This window comes from Typopeltis vanoorti, chromosome 8 (genome assembly GCF_054136105.1).
Source record: "Typopeltis vanoorti isolate ZY-2024b chromosome 8, IOZ_Tvanoo_1.0, whole genome shotgun sequence".
NCBI lineage: Eukaryota > Metazoa > Arthropoda > Arachnida > Uropygi > Thelyphonidae > Typopeltis > Typopeltis vanoorti.
In genome coordinates this window covers 36,979,931-37,001,485 of record NC_143556.1, presented here as the reverse complement: position 1 = coordinate 37,001,485, position 21,555 = coordinate 36,979,931, and the positions used below count along the sequence as shown (strand labels likewise).

Genomic DNA, 21,555 nt, shown 5'->3' with positions numbered 1-21,555 from the left:
CAAGTGTCTTTGAACTTGTTGTTGATCGCTGTTATTAATTTTGATGTACTTGTCGGTGTATCACAAGTCACTTTTCTAGGCATGGAAAGTTCATTCCATCCTTTCCTTTATTTATTGGCGAAACGATGGCACCTGATGATATTCTTAGAATCGATGTTGCATTCTTCAGCTAGTTTGTAGATGTCCTTCTTTAATGATTTTCCATTTTCCGTCGGAAAGTTCAAAAAACGGCGTTGAATGTTTTGTTTTTTGGTTGATAAAATGAGAAAATTCAAAACAATCTAATATGTAATGGATACAACAAAACTACCATTCAAAAAATTGTTAATAATTATCATCCATCAACCAGACTAGTCTGGCCTTGCTTGTCATGATATTGACACTAACCTCAGAGTTCTTTGGAAGCAGACAAAGATTCTTCATTCCAGCAAGTTCAGATTTGATCATCTTTTCCTTGAAACATGAAATCATCTGATCCTTAACTGTTCAGATTGTATACCAGTCACTAAGTTTTGGGAAGTGATTTTTATTCTATTACAAAATACAAAATTAAATACAAAAGTAATAACATTGATTTTCTAATAATTTTTAATTAGCTCAAACCAGTTTCTGAGAACTGGTCATTAGTATAGAGACATGAAATTTGTATTTAATTAATTAATTAATTTATTATTATTATTATGATTTATTATTTTTTTACAATGTACCAGTTTAGAAATGATACTGAAAAAAAAGAGAATTTTCTAGAAAAAGCCCAGCCAAAATTGTATACAAGTTATAGATGATTAGATGCTTTAATTAATTTTCAGTGGCTCTACAACATTCTTATATCCACTGGACAAATAAGTGAAATTTTAATACTAATAAATTCATGGTGCTATGCTTTGGAGTGTAGAGATATATAAGGCTGTGTACTGTATTGGTGGAGCTGTGTTCAGGAAGTGGATGAGATTCAGAATTTTGCAGTGAATGGTAGACATTGGACTAAAGTTCCAAGGATGCACTGCAAGTGTTGTGAAGGCTGCACATCGTATTGCTGCTATGATAAAGAAGTACACTGCCATGTAGAGATAATCAGGTGGTGATGCCTCTGTATAAGGCATTGATCAGACCACACATGGACTATTGTGCTCAAACTTGGTAACTTAGTTTTCATTGTGATGTGGAAACACTAGAGAGGATCCATAGCCATATGATCAAAGTAATATGAGGTGTATGAAATGTTTGGTATGCAGAATAGTTGAGGGAATATAGATTGTAGAGTTTGGTGATTAGGAGGAAAATAATTGATATGATAGCGACATTCCAGTTTGAAGAGATTTTATCAGATCAATACAGAAGGGATTATGAAAAGAGTTGTGGGTAAGATGGGAAGAACAAGAGGCCATCCTTGGAATTTGCATAAAGTTGTGTTGAGGGATGGCGTGAGGAATAGATTTTTTACATGGAGAGTGGTTGGTGAGTAGAACGCATTGCCAGATGCATTATGAATGTAAGGAGTGTAAATGATTTCAAGTTTCAATATGATAGACATGTTGCTACTTAAGTAGACACCCCGATAATGAGTCTGCCATCTCCTTGGAGGCTACTGTAATACTGGAATAATAACATTTTCTTTTTAAAACACATGGCGAAACCTAATTCAGTCCTACTGCTGACATTCCAAGTACTTGTATTTGTATTCAAAATATATCTTCCTCGTGCACTTCTAAACCTTTAACACTCACCATCTCTCTCTTTCTCTCTAAGAATAAAACCTGTTTTTCCAGGTTTTATTCTTAGATGATGATCACTTTATCTCCCAATAAAGTGATCATCATTAAGCAGCTCCACTATGTCATTTGCATTAATCACTTATCCACTGTCTCCATTTAAGGTCATTCCTATGCAATAATTTCTGCTCCTACTGACCACGTAACAAAAGAATTCCTTAAGGAATTCTTTTGTTATATGGCCAATATTTATTCATTATTCCTTGGATTGCAGTGCTAATCTCTTTTCATATTCCAATTTTATCTTCTTTACTATACTAGTCACTTTCCTACCTTGAGTCATATATTCCTGATGCAGCTAATCTCTGCTGCTCCTCTCTTTATATGTTCCAAAACATCTTTGTCATCCACTATTCTTCTTTGATTTTTATCATCTATTTTACAATAAATGGTTGTATCTTTTTTTTTTTTCACTTTAAATATACAGTTTGTCATTGTTACTGCTAATTATTGTTTAACTTGCTTCCATGCACTTCAGATCTCTCTCTCTCTCTCTTACTCTCTATCCCCCCCCCTCCCTTAAAATTCTTGCATCTATGGAAATGTCCCATGCTGATTTCTAAGACTACTAGAATCACCTTATAATTCCAAATTGCTTCCAAGTTATCTCTACTCTGAGAAGGTACAACTTATAACTTACCATAAATAGCACCTCCACTATACACCTTTTTTCTCCCCACCCACCCTGCTTGTTAAACCCTTCTATTCCTGTCAGGATATCATATTCTGTATGCCATGTTTCACTAATTCCAATAACCTTTGGAGATTTTGTTCCCATCAACATCACCAATTTATTCCCCTTATTCCTGATATTCCAGGCATTTGTATAGAGAAATATCAGTGCAATATCAGTATTCTTATTTCTGTTATTACCTTCCCTAGACTACACACAACTATCTGCACCAGTTACTACAGCTGCTACTGTCTTCTCTAGCAACTTAAGTTTGTCTGTTTTAATACTCTCACTTGTCTAGAGAACAACAATCTCCTTAAATATCTGCATCTTTCCACATTTAGATACATCCCATTTCTTGCATAGTTCTTTTCTGTTATCTATTACATTCACTATCTTCTCTTCCACACTTTTTTTTTGCTGCACAATCTCTGATATTGACTTAAAATCACTCTACCCTAATTCAGCTTCTCTCAAATTGTTCATACCAGCCATGACTATCATCTCATCCGCATTCTCACCTCATTTCATTGCCATAGCCACACTGCTGTTGTTCCTCCAGACATCACATGCCTCACTCATCTTTTGATTTCTCCCTCACCTACATCTCTCTCTCTCTCTCTCTCACTTACCCCTCCCTCTCTTCTCTTTATCCTTTCTCTCTCAACTTCCTCTCTTTTCCCGAGTCCCCATTCTCTCTCTCTCTCTCTCTCCCTCTCTCTCATTCCCACAACTTTTTCAATCCTAATTTCTTCCTTCACCCTCTTAAACTTTTTTGCCACTTTCTGCTTCCTCTCTCTCTCTCTCTCTCTCTCTCTCTCATTCCCACAACTTTCTCAATCCTAATTTCTTCCTTCAGCCTCTGCAACATTTTCACCACTTTCTGCTTCCTCTCTCTCTCCTCCCCCCCACCCAAACATCCTGACTTCTCTTGAAATTCACTAATACAATCAAGCCCATTCCTTAAAACTACCCTTTTTTATGCATTTCCCACTCATTATTAGTAAACCTATAGTACATCTCTACCATGGATGGGCCATGTTTTTTTTTTTTTTTTTTATTAATTTTATATCTTTTTTTGTAATTGTTTTTTTTTTTTTTTTTTTTTTTTGCATATTCCAGAAACCCCTGTTCTAGAGACCAAAGATGGAACTTTTTTCAAGCCACTTCAGGCTGGCATCCAATAAGCTGGATGCTGCACTAATTTAATATCTAATGTTAAATCCTTTGCCATCTCATGTTCACTTTCTGGGGTGCCTCCATGGTTCATTTGGTACTGATGGCCTTTGGTTGGAAAATTCTGGCATTTGAATCTCATCTAGGAAGTGAAAAAAACTTTCATAAGAACTTTCAACTAATGATGAGTTTTTTGATTTCATACAGAAGTAGCAGGATTTCATCCCAAAAACAGTTAAACTGACCAGAAGAATACATACAGTCAACAAGCATAATATATAGTGCTCAGATCCTTAGTTGCTTCAGCTGTAATTCCAAAAGCTGACTTTCCTCATCCTCGATTACTCTCATATCTTTCTGCTAACATTCATTCATTTCCAGCACACCACTACTGCTGCTACTAAAACCTAAGATAACATCGAAGTCACCCATTTTGCATTTCCCATTTTTTTTCTAATATTATTTTTAATATTTACAGTACCATTTTTTTTTTTTTACTGATAATGAGACACCTTCTCCCCCTTTACTCTCAATCTTTACTCTTCCTTTCTCAATCACAGAATGATCTTTTTATTTATTTCTTTATTTTTTTTTTTATTTTTACAGTTGTGTCCCAAAAACATACTAGACTTGAATTTTAAGAAGAGAGCAGTTAAGTCCTGGATCAGAAGTAAAACACTTGACCAAAGACTAGAGACCGCAGATATGAGAGTCCTGAGAAAGATTAGAGGCGTGAACAGATGGCATCAATGGCAATATCATATTAAAAACGAGGATATTAGGAAAGAACTTGCCATTGTCAGCATCCAGGAATGCGTTAGCAGAGCTAATCTCAGGTAGTATGTTCACCTAATCAGAATGGGTGAGGAAAGATTAGCAAAACAAGTGTTCTCTGCCAGGTTGGCAGGAAAACGACCCAGAGGAAGACCAAGATATAGGTGGATTGATACAGTACAAAGTGCCTTAGATGATAGAAATGTAAGATCTGATAATGTTTGAGTCTTGACAAGTAACAGACTGATTTGGAGGAAAATTGTAGATAGGAAGTTAGTGATGATGTAAAATTTTTTTCATGTAGTACTATCATATCCTGTACACCCCTTGAGGGTACATGGCAGGAATTTGATGATGATGATGATGATGATGAGCAGTTAAGTTCATTGATCTTCCCTCTCCACATCATGTCTTTTTTTTTTTTAATGCAAATATTAGTTTCTTCTGTATGTATTATGCATTTTATACAGCTATGGTCTTTTAATGGTTATTGTTTATCAGAACCAGTGTCAATAATTCCCCAGCTGTACTCATAATTATATATGATAAATGCAACTAGTCATTCTATAAACAATTCAGCTCAAGATTTACAAAACCTTTTTAATTGCTTTTAATTGCTCTTCCACTGTTCAACTTATGTTAAAGAACTTTAATTATTTTTATGTATGGATTTGTAATTGATTATATTTAATATTTTATTTTTTCTTCAGGGAAATCCACTGTTGCATTTTTACTGGAAAGATTCTACAATATTTCTTCTGGTAGTGTTTTTATTGATGGCTTCAATCTTCAAGACTTAGATTTAGCATGGCTACGAGGACATGTTATTGGATTTATTAGTCAGGTGCATGGAAGTTTATTTAACAAGTACTTTAACTTTAATAATGCATTAATATTGAGAGTGAAAAAAAGTGTAAAAAAAAATACTTTTCTCTTGAGTTAATTGATAATACAGAAACAAACTAGTAACACAAATCCTTAATCATCTATACCCACCCGATAGTTCTACAATTTACATGTAAATTCCTATCAGTCTATAAGAGACATTTGCCTCTGTTAATAAGATGGTTTGGTTGTTTGAGGAAATGGATCTCAACATGGAGAGATATAGCAAAGTAATAGAAGAATAATGCAAGCTGAAATTGCTTGCTACAGAGAAAAGCATGCAGAAAAAGAAAAGGAACCCTTTGTAGACTAACTTGGATGTAATGCAAACATTTTTGAAGGAGCCCACTCCTGCTGTCACTTTATCCATAGAAAATAAATATAAACCTACCACAAGTTATGCATCTTGTAAACCATCCTCAAAGTGGTTTGTTGCAATTCCTGAATTTGAAGAATTTGTTGTTTATTACCTGGATTCCTGTCTCTTCTGATGAATTGTCAAATTGCTTCATGATATGTTTTCTCTGATTATTTTACTGGTAAGTGTACAGAAGCACTGCATACTCGTGTTTCATGATTTATTACTGTACAGTACTTTAAACAAATAGTAAAATTATGTTGAAAGTTTTTCCACTTGGTTATACTATAAATTAAAGATGCCAAGAAATTATATTCTTGGTTTAATCATTTATCCAAGTGTAAGCAAAGTTTGCACATGAGGTACCTTCATGACTGAACAACTTGTATATCAAGTAATGTGAAGTCATTAGCCCCTCTATATACAAGTTGTCCAGTTGTGAAATTACTTCACATGCAAACTTTGTTTGCTTACACTTGGATAAAGGATTAAACCAAGAATATAATTTCTTGGCATCTTTAATAAATAGTAAAATTAGTTTAAAAATCTAGAAAAATAAATCTATATATTTTTAGCATTCAGGCACATTAATTATTAACACATCCTTAACGTGCATGTGGTGATTTCCAAATGCCAATGTTTTCAACTTATGCTGGGATCATAAGGATGGAAACCTGTTATACATTGAGGATTGACTGTATTTCCCATATACAAATAGGGAAAATGTGTATCACCTTATTATCAAAATACTCCCGACCAGAGATAGTTCTAGAAAGTTTTTTCACTTTGTTACAATGAAATTATATTTGCCATGAACTTGTATTTTTGATTAATCATTATCCAAGTGTAAGCAAAGTTTGCACATGAAATATCTTCACAACTAGGCTACTTGTATGTAAAGACTAATGACTTCACATCAATTGCCTTAGTATCTCATAATGCACTGAATACTTCTTTCAGATGTCCATAATGCATAGCATTATGCACATCTGAAAGAAGCACAGCTTCTTTATGCACAGTTTTTTTTTTTTTTATATAGTCTTTAAATTTGCATTCAAAATTTAAAGAAGTGTAAAAAGAAATGTCAGAACTATTCTGGATTCTGACCTTTATTGAGGCCTCATCGGTGGAAGCCAGATCTATTTTCCTGAGTCTGGCTCAGTACAGCTCATAACTAGTCTGAGTAGTGAATACATATTATGCATTATGCACATCTTTTAAAATGAAGTTTGTTTGTGTTATGGGATACAAAGACAGTTGATGTGAAGTCGTTTGCCTCTATATACTCACTAACCTAGTCGTGAAAATATTTCACATGCAAAATTTGTTTGCTTACACTTAGTTAAAGGATTAAAGAAGAATATATTTTTTAGCAAATGTAATTTATAATAAATTTAGTTTAATCCTTTATCCAAGTGTAAGTAAACAAAGTTTGCGCCTGAAGTACCTTCAGGACTGAGGCAACTCAGGGAACCAAGCTCTCAGGTGGACCAAGCTCTCATCACTCATTGTCTTAGTATCTCCCATAATGCAAAACACATCTCCTTGAAGACATGTATAATGCTATGCATTAAGGGAAGGGCCACTACCCAGACCGGTTTTGACCTTTATTGAATGTTCAAATACAGGTCAAACTCCAAAAACTCAGCATTTTTCCCCTCAGTAACAGGCTTACCTTGCCACTGAGAAGAACTCTCAGAACTAGTTGGCTCTACATCATGGCAGGCTCACCCCGCCACTGAGCAGAGCCGCTCATTTGCTCATATCTCGTCCAAGGGAGCAACAGCCATGCATCAGTTAACTTCATGGCTACAGCATTGCCACTCACTACCCCCCCCCCCCCCCACACACACACACCCAGGACCTGAGTGACAGCAACAGCCAGGCCTCAGTTAAAACTATTGCCATTTATCACCCCAGCTTCCAACCAGTTTCAACCTTTATTGAGGTCTCATTAGTGGGAGCCAGACCCAGAAGTGGTGATACCAAGGTGGAAGCAATGGAGAAGTCATATTTACCTATACGAGTTGCCAAAAGTTGTCTCACCTTATTATTAAATTACTCTGGATTTAGAGAAAGATGTTGGGAGTTTTCTTCCACTTTGTTAGACTATAATAAATTTCGTTTAATCCTTTATCCAAGTGTAAGCAAACAAAGTTTGTGCCTGAAGTATCTTCAGGACTGAGGCAACTCATGGTAAAGGTGGCCCAAGCTCTCATCACTCCTTGTCTTAGTATCTCCCATAATGTAAAGCACATCTCCTTGTGGAGATACATGTATGATGCTATGCATTAAGTGAAGGGCCACTACCCAGACTGGTTTCAACCTTTATTGAATGTTCAAGTACAGGTCAAACTCCAAAAACTCAGTAACAGGCTCACCCTGCCACTGAGAAGAACTCTCAGCTTTGGCTCTACCCCGTGGCAGGCTCACCGCACCACTGAGCAGAGCTGCTCATTTGCTCATATGTCATCTGAGGTGTAACAGCAACAGTCATGCCTCAGTTAAAACTTCATGGGGTACAGCATTGCCATTCATCATCCAAGCTTCCAACCTGTTTCGACCTTTATTGAGGTTTCGTTAGTGGGAGCCAGACTCAGAGGTGGTGATACCAAGGTGGAAACAATGGATAAGTCATATTTACCTATATGAGTTGCCAAAAGGTGTCTCACCTTATTATTAAATTACTCTGGATTTAGATGTTGGAAGTTTTCCCCCCACTTGGCTAGACTATTAAACTAATAAATTTAGTTTAATCCTTTATCCAAGTGTAAGCAAACAAGGTTTGCACCTGAAGTATCTTCAGGACTGAGGCAACTCATGGTAAAGGTGGACCAAGCTCTCATCTCTCCTTGTCTTAGTCCTGAAGTTACTTCATGTGCAAACTTTGTTTGCTTATACTTGGATAAAGGATTAAACTAAATTTATTATAGTCTAACCAAGTGGGAAAAAACTTCCAACATCTTTCTCCTAAATCCAGAGTAATTTAATAATAAGGTGAGACACCTTTCGGCAACTCATATAGGTAAATATGACTTCTCCATTGCTTCCATCTTGGTATCACCATCTCTGGGTCTGGCTGCCACTGACGAGACCTCAATAAAGGTTGAAACTGGGTGGAAGGTTGGGTGATGAATGGTAATGCTGTAGCCCATGAAGTTTTAACTGAGGCTCTGCTGTTGCTGTCACCCAGGACCTGGGGGTGGGGTAATGAATGGCAGTGCTGTAGCCCATGAAGTTAACTGAGGCTCGGCTGTTGCTGTTACCCTCTCAGATGACATATGAGCAAATGAGCGGCTCTGCTCAGTGGCAGGGTGAGCCTGCCACGGTGTAGAGCCAGCCAGTTCTGAGAGTTCTTCTCAGTGGCAGGGTGAGCCTGTTACTGAGGGGAACAACACTGAGTTTTTGGAGTTTGACCTGTACTTGAGCATTCAATAAAGGTCGAAACCGATCTGGATAGTGGCCCTTCCCTTAATGCATAGCATTATACATGTCCATAAGGAGATGTGCTTTGCATTATGGGAGATACTAAGCAAGGAGTGATGAGAGCTTGGTCCACCCTTACTATGAGTTTCCTCAGTCCTGAAGATACTTCAGGTGCAAACTTTGTTTGGTTACACGTGGACAAAGGATTAAACTAAATTTATTATAGTCTAATCAAGTGGAAGAAAACTCCCAACAAATATAATTTACCGTATATTATCGCATATAATGCGAACTAGAAATTTTGTTTGAAAACTAGCCCTAAAATGCCATGTCCACGTATAATGCGATCTGTTAATCTTGTTCCATAACATTATAAATAATACAATACAAATTAACAAAAGAAATATTCATTTTAAAACAAAATGTCAAAACAATACAAATTAATGAAAGAAATATTTATTTTAAAACAAAATGTCAAAATCCTTTAAATTCTTCTTCATCTTTTGAGTCATCAAACATTTCATTTATAAATTCATCTGTAGGGATTGCGTCATCAGTGTAGCAGTTGTCGTCATCGTCTTCATGCTTTCCATTTTGTTGTGCATCATCCTCCTTTCGTATATGACGTGATCTTCGGATCCATCCATTGAATTACTTATTCCACATTTAAGAAATTAGCGTTGAATCATTTCAGATGTTATTGAATCTCATGCTTCTTTAACCCAGCTGGTGATTAGGGTGATCTCAGGCTTCTGAAAATTTCCACCCTTTGTCATCTTTACCAAACCAGATGACATCCATTCTCTCCATTTTTCACGTAAGTGATCTTTAAATGGCTTATTCAAGCTGAGATCAAGCGGCTGCAAAATGGAAGTTAAACCACCTGGTGTGACTGCTAGGTCTGTATGTAGCTCACATGCTGTCTCTTTGCTTGCCTCTGTTAAATGCACCCGGAACATATCCCAGACTAGCATGCTTTGTTGACGTAACAAGCTACCCAGACGTATGTTCCATACTTGATCCAGCCACAATTGTACACCTTCTTCATCCATCCAACCTTTCTGATTGGCGCGAACAATTACACCTGGCGGAAATTTCATATGCTTCGGAATTTTCTTTCTTTTAAATATCACTGTTGGCTTTAATTTGGTTATGTATGCCATGCATGCTAGAACAATGGTAAAATGCGTTTTTTCATGTTCGTTGTTTTTATGAAGACACCCTTTTCACCAATTGAGTTTACTGTTCGATTCCCAGGCATAACAAAGTACATGGATGTCTCATCCATATTGCCAATTTGGGAAAGTTCATCTCCGTGACACTTCCATAATTTTATGATAAATTTATGGAAGAACTGCACTTTTTCTTCAAGCTGCTTTGGTAACTTCTGCACAATTTTTGTTCAGTGTCATAATGTTAATGCTTTGCGTTCTATAAATGTGTTGCACCACCCAGGCGAAGCAAGAAAAGATGAATTACCTGGTGTGTCCTTGAATTTACCATTCTTGAGTTGTAGAGCTCAAAAACGAATTGCATTTCTTGTTACTATAATTCCATCTTGTCGTTAATCAAAATCTATTCATTTAGCTCTTCTTCGAGTCTGGAAAGGATGCTACATCTTCACGATGGACACGTTTCGTTTTGGGGATTTTTTCAAGACTGTCTTTTTGCTTACGCCAAAGTCTAATATTACTCTCTGCTACACCAAATTCTCTCATAGCAACACTGTTATTATGTTCTTCTGCAAACTGCCCAACACGCAATTTAAATCCTGCTTCAAAAGATGAACGTTTACGTTTCTGTTGGCTCATTTTCAGGCTAGCTTTGTTTAACGAATAATATTTAAAATGAGCTGTGGTTAAACCGATATACCTAGCTGTGCTTTATCTATCTCACTGTGCTCTATCATTTGGCGACAGAGCGCACATCGTATCTGCGCATAAAGCCAGTAACATAAGTAGCTTTATGTGCAGATACGATGCACGCTTGGTCGCCGAATACGAGTGGGTCAATTAGATTTGGTTGCATAGGCATTAGATTGTATATATTGCGTGTGCAAGTCTAATAAGATGTTATATTTTTTAGGATCCGCATATAATGCGAACCCCTAACTTTAAGTATTATTTTTTACCCTAAATTATTCACATTATACGCGATAATATACGGTACTTTGTAACCAAGTTCTACAACTTCTTGATATCTTTGAATCAAGTACCTGTTTTACTATCTTTGCTGGCGCATTCTGAATTCTAATTATATCAAGTAATTCCAAATATTTTCATTTTTAATATGATTGATGCCATCAGTTTATTACACTAATTTTTCTCAGAACTTTTGTATCTGTGATCTTTGATCAACTGTTTTATTTCTAATCCAGCTCTCTGATACAAAAGCTAAAATTGCTGTGAACAGTGTTTTGTATATAACTAGTTTATTGTTTTGACTAATTTCTCTCTTATTTCATATAAATTTATTCAGTTTACTCCCCACTGTACCAGCTCTGTTTATTCTGTTATCTACTTCCATTTTTAATTAGCCACTTTAACTAAAAATTGTTCTTAAAATAGATGAAATATCTTAACTGTTCTATAGGTTCTCCAATCAAAATGCAATCGATATTTCTATATTCCTGCCTGCTTTCTTTTCTTTTCTTTTTTTGACACATCGATGGGACGCTGCATACTCTGTTGGAGGAGATATACTGGAGGAAGTAAGGGAGACAAGAAATCTGGGGTTGATGATTGATAGAAACCTGAAATTTAGGGGACATATTGCAAAGGTGGTGAAGGTAACACAGAGGATTACTGCAATAACGAGAAGGGTACTGACCTGCAGAGATAAAAGAGTTATCATTCCATTGTATAAGACCCTGATCAGATCACACTTAGACTATTGTTCTCAGATTTGGTCCCCAGGATTTGATTCTGTGGAAAGGGTACAGAGGCGGATAACAAAGACAGTTTCAGGACTGTACAATGTTAGTTTTAGGATCAGCTGAGGGAATGTGGACTGCAGAGTTTGGTGGATAGAAGAAGGTGAGGGGATATGATTGAGACTTTTAAACTGTTGAGAGGTGGTTACAGGGTTGACACTGGGGAGTTCTCTTGCTTGGTTGAACAGAGTTTGGTGGATAGGAGAAGGAGAGGTGATATGATTGAGACTTTTAAACTGTTAAGAGGTGGTTACAGGGTTGACACTGGGGAGTTCTCTCGCTTGGTTGAACAGCGGGAAGGAATGATGACAAGGGGCCATACCTGGAAGTTACAAAAGGAAACTGTGAGCAAGAGGGTGAGGAGTGGTTTCTTTGCATGGAGGGTGTTTGAACCGCTGAATGCATTGCCTGATAGAGTGATGAGAGCGAGAATGGTCAATGAGTTTAAGGAGTGGTATGATAGACTTTGTGTTTCATAGGAGGGACCTCCCACGTTGTGTCTTTTGACTCCTTGGAGGCATAAATAATAATAATAATATTTTTATTTATTTTTTTATTTGGATTTTCATACCAATTAGTTTAGACATTTCTAAAAACGTTTAGTGGATAAAATAGTTCAGTAAATTTATACGTAGGCTGTTCAATAAGTAATAAGACTATATTTATACAGAAAACAGATTACCTTTAATTGTCATCATTTACATGGTCTTTTTCGAAGTAACTACCGTGAGAGACTCGATGCATTTGTCCCAACATTGTGTCCACTTCTTAAACACATGTGAGAGTCCGTTTTTTGAGAGTGCTTTCAAAACCGCCTCTGCAGCTTTTACACATGCTTTGTTGCTTTCGAAATGGCGGCCTCTTAGTGGTTTCTTGAGCTGAGGAAACAGCCAGAAATCGCACAGTGCGAGATCAGGACTGTATGAAGGTGTGTGGTAGGATGTCTGTGTTGTTCTTCTGCAAAACGTCCACTACGCAACCAACAATATGTGGCCTTGCATTATCATGGTGCAATAAGAAGCCATTCTTCAGCAATGGACTATTCCTTTTGACGTGCTTAATGATAATCGCTGCTGTGTTGATCATTGTCTCTGTGATGGACGTTGAAGGTCTTCCCTTACATTCAAGATCTTCCACATTTTGCCTTCCTTCCTTAAAAGTTTTATGCCAGCGAAAAACACTTGCCCTCGGCATTGCTTCATCGTGGAAAGCTTTGCGTATCATGTTAAAAGTGTCCAATGCCGATTTTTGCAAATGCACACAAAATTTAATTGCATAAATCTGTTCCAAGGACGCTTACATTTCAAAGACTGGTCGCGCCTTGTAGGTGCACCCATGAGCACTTGTGTTTAGTCACGTGACACTCTGGCACATCAGCCCATATACGCCATCTATCAACCTCTTTTGTTAATGCGGACAGCAACATTTCTTTATTCCACAGAAATTAATATTGTGATGAGTGGTTTTGTCACTAATTTTACCACAGTAAAATTAGTCTTATTACTTATTGAACAGCCCACGTATATCACAATATCACCATTTTCTTCAGTTTTTCTATTCGGTTTAATGCCATTTTCTTCATGATGGGACCCAAAATTCCAGCCTTGTTGGCTGATTGAATAGCACTTCTGCTTTCTAGCCAACAGATCAATCAGTGATTCGATCTATTGGTTGGATCACAGCATATTGGGGATCTAAAATGGCTTTAAAAAATTCCATGTTTGATCTGTAGAACAGTGTTTCCAGATTATTGTATCTTTAGCCCATCTATGACACTGCTTATCTTGTTTGTAAACTTGTCTGGATAATTGGTTTGCAATATTTCATGGGTGGAATTCAAAGATTAAGGAAAAAAGCTTTCATATCTCAGTCAATACAGATGGAGCCCTTTTATTGGAAAAACCAAGATTCAAATCCCTTGTAGGATGCAACCTTTATCAGGGCATTTTAATTGAAAATGAATTACCTAGTCTCATCAGAGGTGGCAGGGTTTTTGATCCTGCAAAACAGGGAAACTAGTCAGAAGAACACGTGTAATTTTATATTATTAAATTTGTCTTCATCAAGGAACACTGCAATATGATATATGCATACAGGCATTCCACTCAGTAATGAGGCTAAAGTATGGCAACCAAAAATGAGCCTAAAGTCCTAAACAATGCCCCTAGTGAGCTAAAATGAGTAGTCTTGGCTGTTACTGGGTTGAAGTATGGAGGATGAGAGCTTCCCAAACTTGAGGCAGTTTCATGCAACCAAATTGGTTGAGGTTTGGATAGTTTCTTAAAGGCTGAGGAAAATTCATATAGTCTCTTGTATTAGATTTGATGTGGTGGAGTAGAATGTCTTCTTCCTCATATTGTATGGTGGCTGTCCAAAGCATGTTCAGCAAGTCCCAAGTGGCAGTAGTGATGGAAAGGAATTATTATTATTGCCCCAAGACCTCATGGAGTCAATGACTCATCTGGGAGGTCCTTTTTTCACACACACACAGCCCATCATACCGTGTCTTAAACACACTCAAACTAGTTACAGGCACCACACTCTCAGGCAGGGCGTTCCAATCATTCACAACTCTGAACAAAAAACCTGCCTCTCACTCCCCTACTCACACCTTCTTTATACAGTTTCTAGAGATGACCTCTGGTTCTCCCCCTATCTCCCACTATTTTATGTAGAACCTCTCCAGCATTAATCTTACAACAACCCCTAACCAACTTGCAGGTCTCTATCATATCTCCCTTCTTCTTCCTGTCCACCAGATTCTGCAAATTACATCTTCTCAATCTTTCCTCATACTCAACATTCCAAGAGGTCAGAAACTACCTTAGTCAGTCGCCTTTGGACCCTTTCCAACATCTCTTCATCCTTCTGAAAACCAGATGACCAAATCTAGACACAATAGTCCATGTGTGGCCTAATCAAAGCCTTATACAATGGGAATCTCCCTACTTCTATACGTCAGTGTCCTCTGCATCATTCCCAGAAGCCTTTGTATTGTCTTCACAATTTTGGCTATATGTCCTCTAAATTTCAGATCCTTATCCACTATCACCTCCAGATCTCTTATTTCCTCCACCTCCAACAATATATCCTCACCAAGCATAAATTTTGCATCCCATCTTTATTTTTCAAATTTTAAAACCTTACATTTTACAACATTGAACTCGCATCCCATTTCTGTGCCCAATCAGTCAATTTATTCAAGTCTTCTTGTAAGGCCACAACATCTTCACTACTCTTCATGGTTCGTCCCAACTTTTCATCATTTGCAAACAACTGAATATCTCCATCCAAATCTCTGCCAATATCATTAATGTATAAGTTAAACAGTAATGGCCCTAAAACAGACACCTGAGGCACTCCACTAATGACTTTCCTTTTCCTGGATATCTCTTCTCCATACACAACTTTTTGATACCCATCAGATAGCTAGTCTCCAATCCAATGTGCTAGTCTAATATCCAACCCCATCTGTTCTAGTTTGACTGTCAACTTATCATGAGGTACTCTATCAAAAACCTTTGCTAAATCCAAGTATATTACTGTGTATCCTTCTCCTCTGTCCAAGGAAGCAGTCACTTTATTGTAATAAGTAAGTAGATTACTAAAACATGACCTCTCTTTAGCAAATCCATTCTGTCCATCAAAGATAATACCGTTGTTGTCAACCTAACTCTGGATCCTAGTTCTCACAAGCTTCTCCAACAACTTAACCACAATAGCTGACACAGAGATTGGCCTATAGTTTGATGCTTGAGTTCGATCACCTCCTTATGAAGTGGCACAATCTTGCCCTCCTTCCACTCCTTAGGAACTTGACCGAGTGCAAGACTCGTATTAAAAAAATATGTCGAGACAGGTGTCAACTCCCTGGCACATTCCTTCAGAATACGTGTTAACATCTAGTTTACTCAACTCCCCATACACCTCTTGCTCACACTTACAGTCAGTCTCTGCTCCCCATCATCAACTGCTCTTGATCTCTCCATGAAGTCACATTCACAAGATTGAAAGACCTTTATGGCCTCATTAAGTATCTCCACCACACATTCTGCAACAGCTGTCTTTATACCATTTTCTCCAATCAATGTTCCTTCCATAATTATTCTTTCTTTTGCTGGCTACATATCGAAAGAACTCCTTTGGCATCATTTGCTAACCACTGTTTATACCTCTCTTTAGCTACCCTCACCAACCAAGTCATCCTCCTTGCCTGGTCTTTGTAGACCTCATGAAATTGGTTATTTCCACTTCTCTTATGCTACTTCCACAATGCCCTTTTTCTTTGTATCGCATGCTTAATCTCTTTATTCATCCATCTCACACCTACCTTATTTAACCTTCTCACCCTTGGAATACATTTAGACATTGCATCTACTAGATAGTTTTTGAAAATCCTCCAAGCTGCATTGATCTCTTTTCCAGGCTAACTCCTCATTCCGTTATATACCCCCAAGTTGTCTCCTGAACTCTTCATAATCATCCCCCCCCCCTTGTTGTTCCGCATATACTCTTTTCTCACAGAGGTCCTCACACTACTGGCAACCACCCAGTTAATCACCTCATGGTCACTCTCACCAATTGGTGGATGATTTGACACCTCATTTATAATTACATCCTCTGATGAGATGACCAAATCCAAGACTCTTAATCCTTGTGTGCCCTCTCTTACATACTGTCTGAGTTAGTTATCCCTCAAAAACTCAAGAAACTAATTTTCTTTACTTCCAGTTGATATCTCATCATTCCAGTGTATATTGCCATAATTAAAATCACCCATAATGATCACCCTTTTCTTATTTACTTGGCTAATTTGATTGTACATTTCATTATCACCACCATCCACATTACCTGGTCTATAACAACATCCAACCAAGTATTTGATTCCTTCACCTCTATCTCACACCATACTGCCTCAAAACCACTGGCACTATTTCCCTCTTGCATCTCTACTTTGTATGGACATAACTCTTTATCTATCATCAATAGCACTCCCCCTCTCTTTTTACCCCTTCTATCCTCATGAAACACATTATACTCTTCCATCTCTATTCCTGTCAGGATGTCGTCCTCTTCCAACCATGTCTCACTCATATAGTCCTTATGTTCAGCGATTCTGTTGTTGGCTGTCCAGCCTCTTTGATCATAGTAGGATAGTTTATTTATAACTGCAAGGGACTTGGTAAATACCTGGCAGTCAGAGACTGTGGCTGGTATTTGATGGAGCGGATAAGAGATGCCAGCTTTTTTATATGGTCTGTAAGTGTTAGTATTTTAGATTTTAGTGTTTCTGATGTATTCCAGATATACAGAAGGATGGTAGCTTTGGATGCATGAAATTGCCCTAAATTTGGTAAGCTGTCATCCTCCATACTTCAGCCCAGCAGCCAAGAACATCAATTTTAGGCTCATGTTTGTTTGCCTCTGCCTCATTACTCAGTGTAGTGCCTGCATGCATGTTATCATATTGTATTGTGTTCCTTTATGATGACAATTTGACTTTGCTGAAACACTGGAAATATTAATTAAATTTATTGTAGTTAATATTAATTTACATTGTAATTTCCATTATAATTGAATGGCAGGCAATATCAAGTTGAGTGATGTGGACAAATATCAGAATGGGCAACTGGACAATGAGACTTATTATTGCTTGGTTCCACAGAGGGTTCTACCTAGGAAGAAATGGAAATTTTTTGAATTATAGAAGGCAGCTGGTCCAATGAAAAAGGAAAAGTTGGTCCTTGTTGGAGATCTAAACAGTAGAGTTGGAAATGATTACCAGACATAGAAAAATGTGAAAATTTGAAGAAAAGTCAAAGCTAATAATAATGGTAAATGTCTGCTGGATCTCTGTTCAGGATATGGATTAGTTATTACTAACACCATTTTCCAACATAAAAATGTGCACAAATTCTCATGGAGAGAAGATGCAAGAAATAAGAAAAGTCTCATTAATTCTGTTATAGTTGATAGTGATGCTTTCCCACAGGTTCAGGACACAAGAGTATACTGAGGATTTGAAATAGGAACTGATCACTATTTAGTTTTGAGCAGGATAAAATTGAATTTCATATTGAAAAGAAGAGTGTGTCAGAAAATTTTGAAATGAATCAAGGTTGAGCAGGTTTCAGAGGTAAACTGTAGACTAAAATACACAAATATTATTGAATAATAAATTGAAAGAGTTTGAAAACAAGAACCAAACCTTGAATGTTCAGTGGCAAATCCTGAAGAAGTAATGGTTGATTCAGCCAGAGAGCATGTAGTGAAGTTGTCTGCAAGGATAGAAAAATCATAACTTCATGGTAGACAAAGGAAGTTAAGGAGGCAGTGAAGGAAAAGAAGAACGCATGTCAAAAGTTCCTGGCAAATAAGTCCCCTTGTGCTCTTAGAGAATACAAAACTGTAAGAAAGCAAAGCACTGTATAAAACTAGCTAAACAAAAGTAATGAGGTGACTGTGGTAAGAACATAAAAAATAAATATCAAGTAGGTGTCAAAATATTCTGGACACTATTGAAAAATGCTTAGAAATGGAAGAAAAGTACTGTAAAAGAAATCAGAGATGATAAAGGTGATATGAAGACTGAAGATATAGATATTCTAGATGTCTAGATTAATTATTTTGAAAGACTGCTAAATGAAACAAGCAGTGTCAGCATGATAGTAAAAAACTCCCAATAGGAATGCAGTCAGGAATACATATTCATACTTGAAGTAGAAAAAGTCATCAAAAACCTGAAATATGGAAAGGCAGTTGGAGTAGATGAAATTCAGCCAGAAATGCTGAAATATGGAGGTATAAAATTTTTACAGTGGCTGCATTGCATAATTCAGAAGACCTGATCAGAGGGTCAAATTCCAGATGATTGGAGCAGAGCTCTCATAGTACCCATGTGTGAAAAGGGAAATAAAATTGAATGTGAGAATTACAGAGGTGTTTCCTACTGAGTGTTCCTGGTAAGATTTCTGAAAGTATACTTGAGAAATGGCTGAGAAGGATTGTGGAAGGGAAGCTTGGTGAAGAACAAGCTGGATTTAGGTCATATAGATGCTGTCAGGATCAGATTTTTACTTTACGAGAAATAGTTGAGAAATCATGGGAATTACCAAGTTTGTTAAGTACAAACTTAAATACAATGATCTGTATTTAAGTTTGTTAGATCAGAAAAAGGCAGGTGCAGAAATCAACTAATCAAAATGTTACAGTTATATGGTGTCAATGGTGCATTATATGAAGAAATACTTAGTCTTTATTTGAGTTATAAGTCAGCAGTTAGAATTGAAGGAAGTATAGGAAGATGGTTTAATGTTAAATCTGCTGTCAGACAAGGATATATATTATCCTCTCTGTTATTATTCATTATCTATATGGATCACATTATGAAGGAAAGTGGTATTAAATCTGATATCAAAATTGGAGATGTTAATCTCAGGTCTTTACTTTATGTGGATGATGTTATACTTCTAAATAAATCTGATACAAGTCTGCAAGATTCCCTGACTAAATCGAATAACTGTTGTAATAGATTTGGTATGGAGGTTAGCAATAACAAGACAAAGACAATGAAAATAGGCAAAAGAATTTTCTGAAAATATCAACTGCATTGTGAATGGAGAACATATAGAATAAATAAAACATTTCATCTACCTAGGTACAATTTTTACTGCAGATGGTAAATTACATACAATACAATAGACAACAGGATCAACAAAGCTGGTATGGTAGGAAGTCAACTGAATTAATTTATATGGAATAAGAGAGCAATTAGTCAAAACACTAAATTAACTATACAAGACAGCATTCAAACCAATTTTAACTTATGGATCTGAGAGCTCTGTTAGAAATAAAACATTTGACCAAAGAATAGAGACCACAGATATGAGAGTCCTGAGAAAAATTAGGGGCATGAACAGATGGCATCAATGGCAACATCATATTAAAAATGAGGATATAAGGCAGTATTTCTTAACCAGGGGTGCAAGAAACCATTCCTAGAGCTGGAAAATATTCCAGCATATATTGTCTAATTATTTAAATCACATTTTCTTTTTCCATGAGAGGAAAAAAGTTATGCAAACTAAATTATATTTAAGATATATAATATTTATATATCTTAAATATATAAATTATACATAGAAGTTAATTAATTTATTAACTTATATGTATAATTAAATTATAAGTTATACATATTTTTTATTTGTTACATTTTAAGAAATTAAAAACCACTATATTCAAAAATTATCCATGAATGTACTGCCACTCACGCACGCACCCAAGCTGAATGCACGGATATTTGCTGCACATACTCTTGGCATTGTCATGAGAAACTTGGCATTTTGTTGTATACAAACGTCAACAAAAAAAGTGATGCAGTGACAAACGAATGCTATTTTTTGTTTTACCAGCAGTAATCAGTAAGTAAAGAACAATTGATTAAATTTTTTATCTTGAATTTTGAAACATTTAGTAAGAACTAAAATTAATTTTTGTTTACACATTATTTTATAATTTTCTTAAGAAACCATAGCCAAATGCATAGTTAAATAATATGTAAATATTAATTTATTATTTGTAATAATCCTTGCCATGTCAAAAAGATGCCAATGGAAAGACAATTAATTTGCTTATGGATTTACTTGTGCAACAGAGAAAGACAGTCCTCAAAGATCACAATGCATTTTATGTTGTAAAATATTTTCAAACTCCAATCTTAAACTGTCAAAATTGTTATAACATTTCATCAGCATGGTGGTAAAGCTGCAGGACATACACTTAATATCTTGAAGTCTAAGAAGACATGATTCGATAGCAGCGGTACCATTACAAAATTTGACTCTGCAGTAGTTCAGAAGCTTCTTATCAGGTGGTATATCTGTGTGCATGAAGAAAAAAAAGCTGAAGAATTGGTGAACCTGTGCACATTGGAAAGTGTTAAATTGTATTAGGTTCTGAAGCACATAAGAAAATTCAGCAGATTCCATTATCAAACGATGCGATTCGATCACACATTCAAGACATCAGTCAGAATATTTTACCTCAGGATATTTTATTTTATTAAAGCCAGCCCTCTGACATTGATAATTGCAGTGAATTGTTAGTATTTGTGCAATACATAAAGGAAATTTTGGAAGAATTTTTATTTTGTGATCAACTGGAACTGACAGCAAATTGATGTTTTTAATCATCACAATAAAAACTTTTTCTTGAAACATCAAATGGATGTGATTAGCTCAATATGTACTGATGGCGCACCTGCAATATTATTATTATTATTATTATTATTATTATTCAGGCCTCCAAGGAGTCAAAAGACTCATCGAGGGAGGTCCTTCCTAAGACATAAATTCTGTAAAGACTCATCGAGGGGAGGTCCCCCCCTGAGAAACATAAAGTTTATCATACCACTCTTTAAACTCACTGACCGTTCTCGCTCCCACCACTCCATCAGGCAATGCATTCCACGGCTCAACCACCCTCCACACAAAGAAACCACTCCTCACCCTCTTGCTCACAGTTTCCTTTCGTAACTTCCAGGGATGGCCTCTTGTCATCA

The 21,555-nt window shown here is 36.5% G+C and overlaps 1 protein-coding gene across 8 annotated transcripts in view; it reads left to right on the top strand.

The window, feature by feature from the left end:
- Nucleotides 1-21,555, top strand: part of LOC150103932 (mitochondrial potassium channel ATP-binding subunit) — a 320,223-nt gene that overhangs the window by 231,796 nt on the left and 66,872 nt on the right. For all 8 annotated transcript variants that reach the window (XM_090396614.1, XM_090396615.1, XM_090396617.1 and 5 more), the window contains one exon: nucleotides 5,106-5,239. In XM_090396614.1, the coding sequence (XP_090252740.1) occupies nucleotides 5,106-5,239 (134 nt within the window). The remainder of the gene's footprint in view (nucleotides 1-5,105; nucleotides 5,240-21,555) is intronic.